The sequence below is a fragment of the Drosophila subobscura genome, chromosome U, assembly GCF_008121235.1.
Source record: "Drosophila subobscura isolate 14011-0131.10 chromosome U, UCBerk_Dsub_1.0, whole genome shotgun sequence".
In the NCBI taxonomy this organism is placed as follows: domain Eukaryota; kingdom Metazoa; phylum Arthropoda; class Insecta; order Diptera; family Drosophilidae; genus Drosophila; species Drosophila subobscura.
In genome coordinates, this window is record NC_048534.1 from 5,278,949 (window position 1) to 5,293,265 (window position 14,317).

The window sequence follows — 14,317 nt, forward strand, 5'->3', positions numbered from 1 at the left end:
AATGGAGTCATAACGTTATCATTCCGCACAGCAAAGCCATAAAAATACCAGCTTAAATAGCAAAAAAAGACGCCATCATGTCTGGCAGGATGGAATCAGAGGAGCAGTCATGTAGGAGGATTCTGAGAGGCACATAGTACAAGGAATTCCCTCACATATTTAGCACTCGAGAGCACTTTTTTCCCTGCTTCCCCTCCGCCAAACTTTAATACGGTAGGAGCATTGCAGGACTGCTTTTATGTTTTTATTGTGCAAATAAAAACACGCGGAAACTACTTAATCAAGTTTCACAGAGCGAAAGAGAGAGGCACTGACATGGGTATACCTCGCTCTTTCTCTCTTTTCTAGCCACCGCTCTTCCGAATGCGGAAGCAACGTTTTGGTTGAAACAAAAAACACAATGAAATAAAAAGCAACAGCAGCCAGTCAGCCGGCGATGGTACAGACAGACTTTTCCCCGACGCTGGTTTTTGTGCTTAACTTTTTTTCGGTGGAGAGAAAAGCCAGGAAAAAGGGGAGAGAGAAGTGACAGTTGGCGAACGCGGGAACAGCCAAAACTGAGACAACAAGCTAACCAACAAAAAAAAACAAATGAGAGAAGGACGCCAGTACAGAGATATTTCGAATATGAGATGCACTTTCTTTTGCTTGGTGGATAAATTTATAATATATTATAGAGAAATTTTATTACATACATACATATGTACATACATACATACATATGTGATAATTAGAATATAAAAATAATTTGTCGGTTGGATTGGCTCAAAAAGGCTCTTAAATAGTAAATAAAATTGCAAATTTATTTATCTAGTAATTTCCCTGCTGCATATATGTATAATTTTTGGCCTTGGACAACAACCCTTTCACTTTAGCCAACATGCTCCCTCTATCCCATTATTCCCCAGATTTCCTCATCTAAGGAGCACATCAATTTGCTGAAAGAATGTGTTTTTTTTTTGTGTTTGGTTGGCTACAAACTTGAGTTACAAAATTTATGACAGCAATTAGCGGGACAGTAGGCGTGTCTTTGGGGGGTTGGACTCGAAGTGTGCTTCCAGTTCCTGCCCCAAAAAAAGTCTTCAATTAATTCGCGTTGAGCTCTGCTCAAACAAACGGGCAGGACGAATACTTCGTGCACATCAATCAAGTCCAAGGGGGCAAGGAGTCAAACGAAAGGTCGGTGGTCTTCCAATCAGCCATGGGTCCGGGGGTATTGGCTCTTGGTTCCTGCTCTTGCCCCTTGGACTTGGACTTGGTTTTGGGGGGTGTGAAAAATAGATATACTTAGAATAGATAATGGGTGGAGGGAACGCCCACAACTTTGGTCGCGTGCCAGTGTCTTGAACTCGTAAATTTGTTTCGTTTTATTTTTAATTATCGCGCGACTGAAAGTTGTTCTTTTTAAGAGCGGGAAAACGTTTTAGCTTGAAGGCTGGCATACGCGTTCACTTGAAGGTTAAAGAAATGCCAAGGAAATGCTAAAAAAATACTTGTAATAAACCCCCGGAAAAAGCATTAAATAAATAAGAGTGCAACTTTTACCTGAATGGTTTCCGTGGCGGAGTACTTCCGATTGTAGTCGACGTGATGGAGGTTCGGCATGTTCCCAGCAGATGATAATCACAATATCACACGAAGGGGATAAGGAGCTACTTAACACGTGTCCTGGGGGTGGGTATGGCTTTTCCTGCGCCTGTTTCCCTTTCCCTTTTCCTGTTCATCAAGATATGCCAGTTTATGAAACATTTGTGTTAATTTCTGTTGTCGTTTCGAGTTTTTTTGTTCTGGGTAGACTTCTGGAAAGAGGAAAGAGCAAAAGTTTTTCGTAAAGTTGAAAGTTGGTAAAAGTGTAAATTACTTTGAGCAATCATCATCCTGCTGCCTCCTTGCCACACTCTGCTGCTGCTGCATGCCCCCTTGGGCATTTGTTTACTCATGTCGATATTGTTAATACGCCACGTGTTCCGCCACAGCAGGAGGGATGGATGCGTGTGCAGGCCAAAGGACATACAGCAGGGGTACATGTTCAAACGGGCGGGGTGGGGAGGCGGGGACGGTTCATGGACGGTTGGGCTTACGGATTTATTGCCAAGTTTACGGTACGTGCTTTGACTACATTTATAAGCCAAAAAACGCACAAAGAATCGCAACAAATGGCCCAAAGGCACACACACAGACGGAACACACACTCACTCATACATCTCTGAGATACACAGAAGAAGCCATTTGGAATACTTTTACAGTCAATGCCAAGCAATTAGAAGCAGTTATAGGGGAGGGGGAAAAGACTAAGCGATGCTCAGACAGGCATTGATGATCGCATAAAGAAACTCACAGTTTTGGCACCTAAAATTATACTTGAAATCATTCCTTAAGTGTTCTAAGACATGGTTTAATGTTATTGTATAAATTAATTAAATTGCATTAACAAAGGGCGTGATTAACGGCTTTCAAAATAATTTATTCTTCACCAAATTTTGCTTTCCAAGAAACTTATTTTCTTTTTATCTTTTTTTTTCTCATTTTAATGGAGATTTCCCACCCAAATGCCTGTCCTTTGCTGTCCCTAAATATATTTAAATCTCCCCAAAATGTATCCCCTAGCTATAAATAAAATATATATTCAAAAGTTTGCCATAGACAAACTTTCCTTCGCTAAGCTCCCAGCTTAGGGGGAGCGGCCTCCTTTCGCCGTCTCCTAGGCTACTCCATGCCTCTGTTTCTGTTCATTTGTGCAACTTAAGTGCTTTAGCATTCATCATCATGGTTTAGACGCTTCAGATAACTAATTAGAATGCAGTTTAAGGCAATAGATACAGAAATAGACGAGAGAGAGAATGAGCAAACTCCCACTCTCTTTATTCTCCCTAACTTTCATGGTAAGCCCCAAAAAATTTGAGCATTTCTCTATGGCTAATTAACTTTTGTTGCCTGTCATAAATGTTGACATCTATAATCAACAAAATAAATATTATCCACAAGCGTATCCGCCGTAGAGGTCGTCGTGTAACAGCTGTAATTTTCCAAAAAGGCCCATTGGGTTTTATGGCTACCCGCACTCCCCGACACATTTAATGTCCAATATTTAACGATACTATGAGGAAATTACATCCTTGACTGAATGCAAAAGTTTCCCATAAAAGTCGACAAAAGAAAAGCGGACAGGGAAAGCGAAAGCAAAAACTTGTTGACTGACGCGTGCGGTTTTTGTCGGCAGTCAAAATTAAGAAAAAGCGACAGATTAAAGGGTATGATGACTTACTGCAAGGGTTTGATGCACTTACTGCATTTAAAAACTAAAGACAAACATTGTAAAGTAAATAAAATAATTTATATAATAAAAAAAGTAAATCTGGGAAGCAAAAAAAAAATTCAATAATATGCATTAAAATATTATTATATTCTACCAGTGAAGTATTCTTTAAGTTTAGTTTAAATATTTCTAAAGTTTACAACCACTAAAAGTATGTCCTCTCATCATAAATTAAACCAACTTTCCTTCGCATTTTCCCTGCTCAAAATTAATGATGCATTTTATTGACAGCAGTCACCCGAAAACGTGGCTCAACTTTAATCATAATTTGCCATAGACTTGGGCTGCGTTGAATCATAAATTTAAGGCAAGAGTTGGGAGGCTCCTTCTCAGTTTGCGGTTCGTTGGAGCTGCGTTGCGCTTTTTGCAAGAGTTTGGGAGCTTCGTTTTTGAGGGGTTGTGGCTTCAGTAATTTCACTAATTACAAACAGAAATAACAACAGGAACAACAGGAAACCGGAAACAGGCTGAACCAAGCAGCATGCGTGTCCTTCGTATGCCCTCCAGCGCGGGGGGTCCCTTCCATATGCGGTACATTCTGGCCAAAATTTATTAGCTGCTTATGGGACGATGGGTGTGGGAGGCGGGAGATGTACGGATGATTGTGTGTGTGCCGTGTGGTGCATAAATGTGGCATAAAGGACATGTTAATCAGGAGATGGCCAGAAGCAACAGGAAGTTCGGAGAAGCCCTTCTTTTGGCGAGTAAATTAAATTGTTCAATAATTGAGTTTACTCCTAGAGTCCTTGGGGCGTTCTCCTTAAAGCTTTTAATCAGATTTGAACTGGACTCTAACTCCTTCGTCACGATATCAATCGATTCGCAGGCTGATTTAAGACCACTTCCTGTTCTGTTCAGCTCCGTCCTGCTCCTGCTGGTGCCATGGAGGAGTTCCTTTGGAGCTCTTGTTGTTGGCTAACACAAAAAACAGCTTGAATGCCAAAGCAGTCATAAATTATGCAGCGACATAGTCAAAGGGACACACAGGACACGGACACGGATACGGACATAGGGTACACACAAGAGGCCCAAGCAACAACAGCAATGAGGAGAAGGATATGCAGGCAAGTGTTGTCGTTGCAGCAGTCCTTGTCCTGCTCTGCCCTGGCCTGCACACTCTATTTCTGTCTATTAACTGCTCGGGAAAACTCCTTTTCCTCTTGGAAAACTCAAAATGGCTGAGCAGTTAATAAGAACAGCAGTTGTGCCAAGGAAGGACCACTAACGGAGAGGAGGAGCAGTAGTTGCTGGGGTGGCGTTGGCAGCAATGCAGTGTTGCAGCAGTTGCAAATTATGACAAAGTAGTGCAAAAAGCAAAAGAGATATATGCACACATAGAACGGATACAAAAACGGGTTGAATGCCAGGGTGAGAGTGGGTGGCTGCCTCTAGAGAGGCACTATTAAAATAAATATACACCAGACATATAAATTATACATTTTTCAATTAAGAAACTAAGAAAATGAAGTGCGTCTCGTCCACAGAAAGTGTTCTCTAATGAAAGAAAGGAATATTGAGGCTTTAAGTGATCCCAAAAAATATATACCTTAAATATACAACAACATAATCCAAGGATTCAGCTCTTTAAATTTTACTACATTTAAGCAATTACACAACACTCTACAGCATATTAAATCCTTAATCCTCTTAGGGTTTTAATTTAAAACTTCATTACATCAACAAACACTTCAATTATAATCCGATAAAGCGATTTAAACAAATCGGACTGCTGCTGGAATGAAAAAAAGGTATGAAAATGGTGTCGAAGGGTTGTGATTGTTGATATTCTGCATGAGTTAAATAATATTTAAAGTGATTATGGGAGGAAATGAGCTCATAATGGGATCAAAATGTAGAATTATGAGTATATTTCCTAGAAATAAAATGTATTCTCATGAAAATGCAATTTTAATCTCATATTTAATTATTTTGAAACAAGAATTTCCTCCACTAATTCACTTAAATTCATAATTCCACTTAAAATCGTAATGGCAACAGCAAAACAATTCCATTATCCATTTAGCCACATTTTTGAGTGCCTTAGCAAGACACAGAATTTTCATATCCCCTTTGCAATCCCTTCAATTAAGGCAGAGGAACTTTGTTGTCATGAAAACTATTCCAAGCGCAGGAGATACACTGCAAAAAGATGTGAAAAACTATCCAAACAAGTGGGAAAACTATCCCAAAAGGGGTGAGAATATGGAAAACTCTTCAACAATTGTGCAAAAGTAAGACAACGGTTGTCTCCGAGCAAGCAAAGGAAGGCAAAGTCCAACAGGTTAGAGGAAAAACACCCATACGATGTTGAAGTTAATTACAATAAAGTCCCACAGTTATGACAATTTACAGAGAGAATTCTCGTGGGGAATCCCGATGTTCACTCCAATATCCTTTGGGTGTTGTTCAGGGACATTAACTTTTGCCTGCTTCCTTCTGTTCTGCTCCTCTTGTCTCGAGTTGTCTGTTCCTTGTTTCGAGTTTTCCTGTTTGCCGTGGGGGGGGAGAAGGAAAATTTGACAAACGGCGACTCAAGACACAACAAAAAAACGAAAACCCTAATAAACTTCACAACAGTTTTCTCGCTGCAGCAATTTAATTAGATTAAACAAAAGTTTCAAGTCACAAGGAAACACCAAAGGAAAAACTCTACAGACACAAAAGTTCAAAGATCATTTGTCAGGAGCAGTCATCATGCCGAAAGCCATTTTGCAGCGAAAAAGTAAAGAAAATTCACAGAATAAAAATTCAAACAAAATTCAACCAAAAATCAATAGAGGGAAAGACGGACCCCAAATAAATTCTTAAACCCCAAAGAAAAAGAAAAATAATAAAAAAATACAGACAAAACAAACAAACAAAAGTAGCAACAAAATGCGGCCGTAACAAACAAACCATAAAAATTTATTGTTATCCCCAAAAAGAAGTGAAACAATCAGCAATAAAAATAAAAAATATAAGGCACAAGGAAGATCGAAGGAAGCGTTACCCTAGAGTACACGAAATACCCTTCAAAATATATATTTCATTTTTGTTTTATATACTATATAGTCCCCCAGAATCATTTTCAAAAAAGCACAGAGATAAAGGGAAAAGTATGTCCAAAGTTTCCATCGTTTTCAGATCTATTTCTCTTCTCTCATCAGTCATAAACTTCTCCCCACAGCCCAAGCCACTCTTCTTCAAGAAAAAGAGCATCAAAGACGAGAAGATGGTGAAAGTTAAAGCTTCCAAGGAAAATCAAATGATAACAGCGAGAACACACGTTCTTCCTGCTCCCTCCTCTTCTTATTTTACTTATTACTTCCAGCATCCTCCTTTTCCGCCTTTATTTCTGAGTAATTTTCGCGCAGCATACTTTCAGGCCCTCTCCTTGGCCACAAAAATGCGTGCAAATACTTGGGAATAAACGAAAAATGGGGCGGCTGGGGGGCTGAAGTTTAGGCCTAATCCGGCAAGGACTTAGCACGGCTGTTAGGTGTATCCAGGCGGCTCAAAAGGGAGATCCACAGATGGTAGTACAGCCAGGGGAATGGGAATCGAAGACGGAGTAGAAGATGGAGTAACTGAAGCAATATTGCAGGATAGGCAGTTTTTAAGTGTAGCCCCGAGCCACAAAAGCCGAGCCATCTGCCATTTTTTAATTCCGAAAAGTAGGAAAAAGTACTGTAAAACATTTTGAGGCGCAGAAAAAATACACATTAAAAACTAAGAAAAAATAATACAAATTTGTTAAATTTAAAAATCAAGTCTACATTTAAAACCAGCACACCACATACATTTATTTTGGCCCGAACCTCTCATACTGTTTATATTTCTGGCATTTTCCATATTTGCTAGTCTTTTTTTATACCTTTTAAATCCCCAAAACAATAAATGGAGACCCTGCCCCTCTAAGAGTGTGTCCAAAACAGGTGCGCAAACAGAATCAATAAGCCAACAGCCACAACAAGAAGAGCACAAGGAACCAAAGGAACCCCAATATTGCATACCTTTTTTTTGGCATGCATTTTGGAAAAGACCACAGACCAAAAAAGATGGAAAATCGAGTGGAGGAAAAGAAAACACTTGAAATTGAAGTGCTGTACGTACAAGGCAAAACACTCGACATAAGGATGTGCATGCTACAAAAAACCCAATGTTACTTCACTTGTTTACGCTTGTAGTTTTTTGATTGAATTTTTGGAAAGTACAGAGAAAGAGGGTGAAAGTGGTGGCAGCTATCCGTTAGATTGGGGGAGCGATATTCTCGGGGAAAGGTTTAAAGAATGTATATCCAAGGGGAGGCTACTAAAAGCACCAATTTTCCACAGCAACAAATTACAGACACGCTCTCCAGGCGGACCACTCTGCGATGGCAATGACGATGGATGAATGCATCAGCAGCAGCAACAGTACACGAAAAATACCTATACAAAAAAATTAACCAAAAACACCAATGAACCGGTACCCAAAGTGAACAAACAGCGAGAGAGAGAACTGGCCACTTGCTCTGTTGTCCCCTATAGTACAGATGGACAGGTGTAAGTGTGGACACTGCCTCCCACTCTACTAAATGTATGTCCTTTCCTTTCCGTTGGTATTTCCATAGGGCAACCGGAAAATCTGAAATCAAAATGCGCGCAAAATGCAGGCCAAATGGGGTTACAAAAAGCAACACACGAAAACGTTGCCAATTCCCTGGAGAGCCATGACATGACCTGTGGGTCCACTGTACAGTGGGGAAAATGCAAAGACTAGGAAAAAAAAAATTGCATCTACACACATAATTTTAATTAATAATATGTTTTTGTTTGCAAAAACTATTTATAACCAAAATTAAAAAATCAAATAAATTTGAAAATTACTTTTAATAAATCTCCCGAACCACTTTGGCAACCACTGTCCGCCCTGGGGAATGACACAGTGAGAATGGGAATCGCGGCAGGAGGAGTCACAGAGGAGTGTGGCAGGAGGCAGGCGGCATTCGACTCGAATGACAGCGGTTGAAATTGAAGTTGGCAAACGATTTTTTAGAGGGTGGATTTTAAAATGCAAACACACTCTCGATACAGAGAAACAAGGAGAGGGGATGAAACACCGACAGCCAGAGGTCGTAGTCACAGGTCCTGTGGGGTCCTGTCAATGGTGTGGCATAGCTTTACATGCCACAGGACTCTGGGAGCACGTGTCCGCTGTCCCGGGTCTCGAGTGCCGGGTCCTCTGTTGCTGCCAATGTTTCTTATTTCACTTCAAATTTATGTTTATCAGTTTTTTGGCTTGCAAGCAAAATCAAAACAGGGACGAAAACATGGCCTAAGAAAACACGGACGGCCCCAAACAAAAGGCCAAGAACTTATCTTGAGGCAGTTAAATCAAGTAGCTTTTACCATTTCCCCATTTTCCCCCAATCGCGTGCCAACGAATCAAGGAATCTAATAACCAAAGCTAAACAATGGCGTAAATAATTTTATTATACGGAGTATTTGCATTAACAAGAAGCAACCCATAAAAGTCGTCTGAGCAACGGATGAACGCACTTTCGGTTCGGCCTTAATTCCCATTAAATGCTATTCAACGTGCTAATGAGAAAAGAAGGTCAGGAAGTGGGCTTTTCTTTTTCTTTGTGCAGCTAACGAAGGAGTACATTTCTGGGAGAGGACAGGCGGAAGAAAAGTCTAACGGGAAATACCTGTTGGAAAAATTCGATGGCAGTTTAACTTTTAAAGGGATAGAAGAACATTTCGGAGATTTTAATTTGTATTTTATAATATATTTATATAGATTTTTTTTGTAGTTTTTCTAGGGCATTTAAGTCTTTCTTATCATTATTGTTATATTTTTAGCATGTATATTTTTTTTGTATGTGTAAAAAAGTCTATTATTATAGTCTTTTAAGTCTTTCTTATCATTATTGTTATATTTTTACCATGTATATTTTTTTTGTATGTGTAAAAAAGTCTATTATTATCCCTTCCCATTATAAAATATTTTTCCCTCTTTAAAGCTTTCCAACATCCCCCAATTTTCCATTTAAACCTTGTTTTTATCCACTGCCCTAAGTGACATTTATTATTCCCTCAAATTAAAAGTTGAGCTAAACTTTAAAGAGCTTGTGTTCCACACACATACCCACTTAATTTTCAATCCCACTCATATTTTATTCAGCAAAGAAAATAAAAACCAGACAAAAACAGCTGCAAAATGCTAGAAAATGAAAATGGATTTATGCGTCTTTTGATAACTAATTCCCTTTGGGCGGCTATCAACAAGCAGATAAACTGCCAGGCAACCCAAAAATAAGAACCAAAAAGAAAAAAAGAAAAACCCACACACACAAAATGTAACTTAAATCCAAAGAGGAAATGTGCTAAAGGATGAGGTTTAGATATCCTTAAAGAACTTGAAGACTTGTGACTCATATTAGTTGGCTATTAGATGGGGAAAAGTAGGAGGGCGGACTTCCATTCGGCTGTCAAATGTGTGAGAAAGAGAATGGCCGAAAACAATTTAAAGCAATTTGAAGCTGGGCAAAAAAGTACGTGACATGTGAGGTGGTATCGTATGAGACTATCGAAAGGCTCTGAATTCTTACTCCCAACCCAATTTCTATTCTGCGGCTAGCCTAATACACTGTGACGAATTACTTGGCGAGCTTATCTCTAAATATTTACCAAATGATCGAAAAAACTCGACCCTTTATGGTTCCCGCGTGAATTTCCAGCTGTCTATCTTTCTTGGAATTATTTCTAAGAACTCCCCAATATTTTCTTTAAGTGCATTTCGATAAGAAAGCGTTTGGTAAGTTTGGCAGTTGGCAAAATGCAAACATCTGCTGCCCAATGGCCCGCACTTTCATTCAAAGACTCAGACTCCGTTGGAAAACTGTGTGAGTGTGATTGTGATTGTATGTGTGAGTGTGCTTGTGTTTCTGGAAGGGGGGGAAACGTCGGACAAGTGTCAGTGACCTTCTGGTGCTCCCAGGATGCTAACGAGCGAGCACGTGAGCCAAGTGTAGCGGAAAATGAGCTAATTTGTACGGAGGGAACAGAGAATTCCTTTTGGGTTGCTCCCCCCGGCCACGTGTCGCCGCCCCCTCTACTCTATATCAGAATGACAGAAGAAAAAGTCAAGAAATTCAATTGGAAACATAAATCATGCCACAGAGAAAGAGAGAAGGCATCCAGCAAGCACAAGGACATTGCAGACACGCAATCAGCTGTTTGTCACAAAGCGCCGATCGGGGGGTTCTACAAAAGGATGTGTGTTCGAGAGTGTGCGTGTGAGAGGGGCATGTGTATGGATGTGAGGGGCATGTCAATCATGCCACAAGCAACAAAACGCGCGCCCACATGCTTTGGGTGCACAACCCCGGGCATTGCGGACCATTCATCCATCCACGCACCCCAAGAGGCATACAGAGTCCAAAGGGGAGAAGGGTGCCCCCAAATAGCGGTCCAGACAGAACTGTAATATGATGCTCTTCACAAGGCAAAGACTATGCAGGTACCATGGAAGTTTTTAGTGGTTTTAAAGTTTCGATTAAAAAATCAATATTATTTTCAAATATTTTCCATCAATTCTCTGTCGTTCTAAAGTATTTTTCTAGCTATCATTTGCAATTTTTCTGGTATTCTTTTGGGTTTTCTGAGATTTCCTATAATTCTGCAGTATTTTTCAAAAAAAATTAAATGTTTATTATATTTATAATTTATAATTTTAAGTATTTTTCTATAATATTTTTGAGAGTGATACGCTCCCTCTGGTATTACTTTTAATTCTTTCTAAATCCCATATCTAATCCAATTACCTTTTTACAGGGTACAAAACACACGCTCACGCACAAAAAAAAGCGAAAGACTCAATCGAAACGATTTCATCGATGGCTGCTGCCACAAAGCGTAGCGTAGGCGATAATTTATTTAACAATGTGTGGCATGCGTTTTTCAGGGACCAGGGACCAGGCACCAGGCACCAGCGACCGAGAGGAGATCCAAAGCCGAAGCATTTGTCCATTGAAATGTAAACGGCTACAAAATGCGTTTTGGGGATAGCATTTCGTATGTTAGCCAGGTCCTGGCACTGGCTCTGGGGCTGGTCCTAGTCCTAGCTAGCTATCGATGACTGAGGGGAAACATTTGTTGCCTTTCGTTTGGGGGGTATCGGCGCTGGCTGCCACAAGAACAAAGGAGCAGGAACAGCGTTTTATCTGCCACAGCATTCACTCCTTTATTTGCCAAGTGCAAATTGCAAAATGATATTAGAGTAGAGCGTCGAGAGTCGAGGCTCGGATATGGGGGTGGATTCTCCTGTCCTGCCCGCCGCTGCATCACAGGAATGAGGGAGGGTTGCTTCTGCTGCAGAGTGAAAGTGGAAAGTGCGTCCAGTCCGCAGGATCCCAGGACCTGCCAAGGCAGCTCATCCGTAATGAGCACGGGCAGAAATTTAATGTGATTTGTGTCGGAAGGGTGCAACGACGGCTGTATTATCGAAGGGAGTACTATAACTGGGACTGGTACCATGCATTCATATACCGTATACCAGTGGCAGCAGAATTCTATTTACTTTTGTAATTGGCGACCAGGACCCAACACCAATCCATAAGCCATAACACTCTCCCCTCTTACACGATTCGCACAGTCATCGACTTTGATGAATAATTGAGCATACAATTTCTCCCCGTCAGCAGCAAACACAAAAAAAAATGGAACAGAACAGATGAAAAACGCTGGAAATGTGAAAATTTACCAAATTTATGTCTATATTTGGCATTTGGGATGGAAAAAGCGTATGGTGGGGCTGAATTTTTGATCGTTTTCAATCAAATTTGTGGCATGTCATACATTTTTAAAATATCTATTATCCATTTAAACATTTTAAGGCATTTATTGCAAAAGAGATTCAAAAATGTTCAAATTGTATGCTACGAAAAAAAAAAAAAAACTTGCTATTTTCTGAATTTAGTTCTATATTTTGTGCATGAGATAAGACGATGACGTTCTATGATTTTAATTAAAATGTAGTGTCTATTTTAATTTATTACGGTATACATATGTATGTATTTTATGCTTTATTTATTTTATTTTTAATTTACTGCTTTATTTATTTATTTGTTATTTTATTGCGATTTAATTTATAATTTATTTGATGTATGTATGTATATGTGTACATACATACATACATATGTATAAATATGTTAAGCGTATGTTAAATGTAATAAACTAACCTTTTCACATTATTCTTCCTCTTTCTTTAGCCATCTTCGTTTCTCACGTCATTTTAGTTATTAAGCGCCAAGCCTGAAAGTAAATAAATAAATAAAATCAAATGATAGCAATGAGAACAAGAAAGCATCAAAGTGCAGAGTGTGGTAAGACTCTCACGGCCTTTGCATATTTTGCTAAAGTCCAACAGCACACACTCCGATGAAAAGCGAGGAGCCACAGATACATATGCCTCACCTCATCCACATACAGGCATCTTGGAATGGAGTTAAAAAGGGATCACAATAGATTTGCCCATTTCTGCTTTTGCATTTTGCACAAACGATTTCGATTTACGATGAACGAAAATACGAGAACGCACGATTTCGGAACGAACGAAACGACACAAACACTTCACTGCACTTCACTTTCTCGCACACTTTTCAAACTTCCTCCTATGATCTCCTTTTTAAGCTCCGTTTACCCCTTTCTTCTCCAGCTTTTACCGCTTTTGCAGCACTCGGGAGAAATTAGAGCCAAATGAGAGAGAGAGAGAGAGAGCGACATCATCTCCCCTCTCCATATGTTCCACATTTTTGATGGATCTGTCATTTTCTAAAGCGGCTGCGCACCTTCATAAACACTTTATTTTCAATTTAAACTGCCATTTTTGCTGCATTCGATTAAACACTTTTTCACTACACTTTCACTTTTATACTTTAATTTTCCTTTTGATCTGCCACAGCTGCAACTGCACACAGGAGAGGGAGAGGAGAGCCATCATCATAATTGAAGACATCTTGGAGACATGGAGACATCTTAATTTCACAATGGGAAGCGAGCGAACAGATTTGTAGACTTTCTGCAATTGCTTTTTTCATGCAGCGGAAGACCTCGAGACGAACGAAAAAATTGTGGGCGACACCACGAACAAATGAGAGGGGCACGGTTTCGTTTCTGCATTCGATTAAATACCTATTTTGCTGCCATTTTCTACTAGACATCCCCAATGCATTTGAATAAACACTTTGTTTGCCATTTGATCTGCCATATTTTTAATCTGCATCTGCTCGAAAGAGAGAGAGAGAGAGCGACATCATCTCGCCTTATCTGAATTGGAGACATCATTAGTCAACGGGAAGAGGCGCAAATAAATTTGTAGACTTTCTGCAATTACGATTTGCACGGCCACACACACATGCACGGAAACACCTCGTGACCGAAAGAAAAAAATGTGGGCGACACCACGGGCATAACGGAACCTAGGGTGCTCCTCTGGGATTTCGGCTAATAAACGTTCACATATTTGCAACCAATATCTGCAATTTTCTGCAGCTGCTCCGCTCCTTCATTATATTAAACTCTTTTTTCACTGCACTTTCACATTTTTCATCTTATATGCCATTTTTTCCGCCACTTTCCGCCGCTGCATCACCTTCTCACATTTTCGTAGACTTAACACTTTATTGCTAGGATTTTTAATGGTTTTCAGTACACTTCACCTATACAAACGGCGCGACCTCATTTTCCGCTTCATTTTCATATTTTCCCGCATTTTCCGACCCGAAACCGGCAAAAACCTCGGAGCCGACTTTGAACGCGTGTAAACCGAAAAAATGGAAATGAAGAGTGGAGAGTTTTGCTGCAGCTGCGCTGCCGGCTTAGCACCTCCACATTCCATGCTTGTTCTTGCACATCTTCCAGTCTCTCACTACTAATGCGTAAGATGAGCGAACGTTTGGGTGTGTGTGTTTCCACTTGGTGGCACAGTGGGCGTGAGAAGAGTGAGATGATTAGTGTTTGGCTTATTTTGCGCAGA

At 40.0% G+C, this 14,317-nt stretch overlaps 1 protein-coding gene across 2 annotated transcripts in view; it reads right to left on the bottom strand.

Annotated features, from left to right (window-relative positions):
• The window catches only part of LOC117901252 (protein sickie), a 203,087-nt gene extending 201,467 nt beyond the window's left edge, over positions 1-1,620 (bottom strand). For both annotated transcript variants that reach the window (XM_034811942.1, XM_034811940.1), the window contains exon 1: positions 1,546-1,620. In XM_034811942.1, coding sequence (XP_034667833.1) covers positions 1,546-1,605 — 60 coding nt within the window. In that variant the 5' untranslated portion in view covers positions 1,606-1,620. The remainder of the gene's footprint in view (positions 1-1,545) is intronic.
• Positions 1,621-14,317: the final 12,697 nt, after the last annotated feature.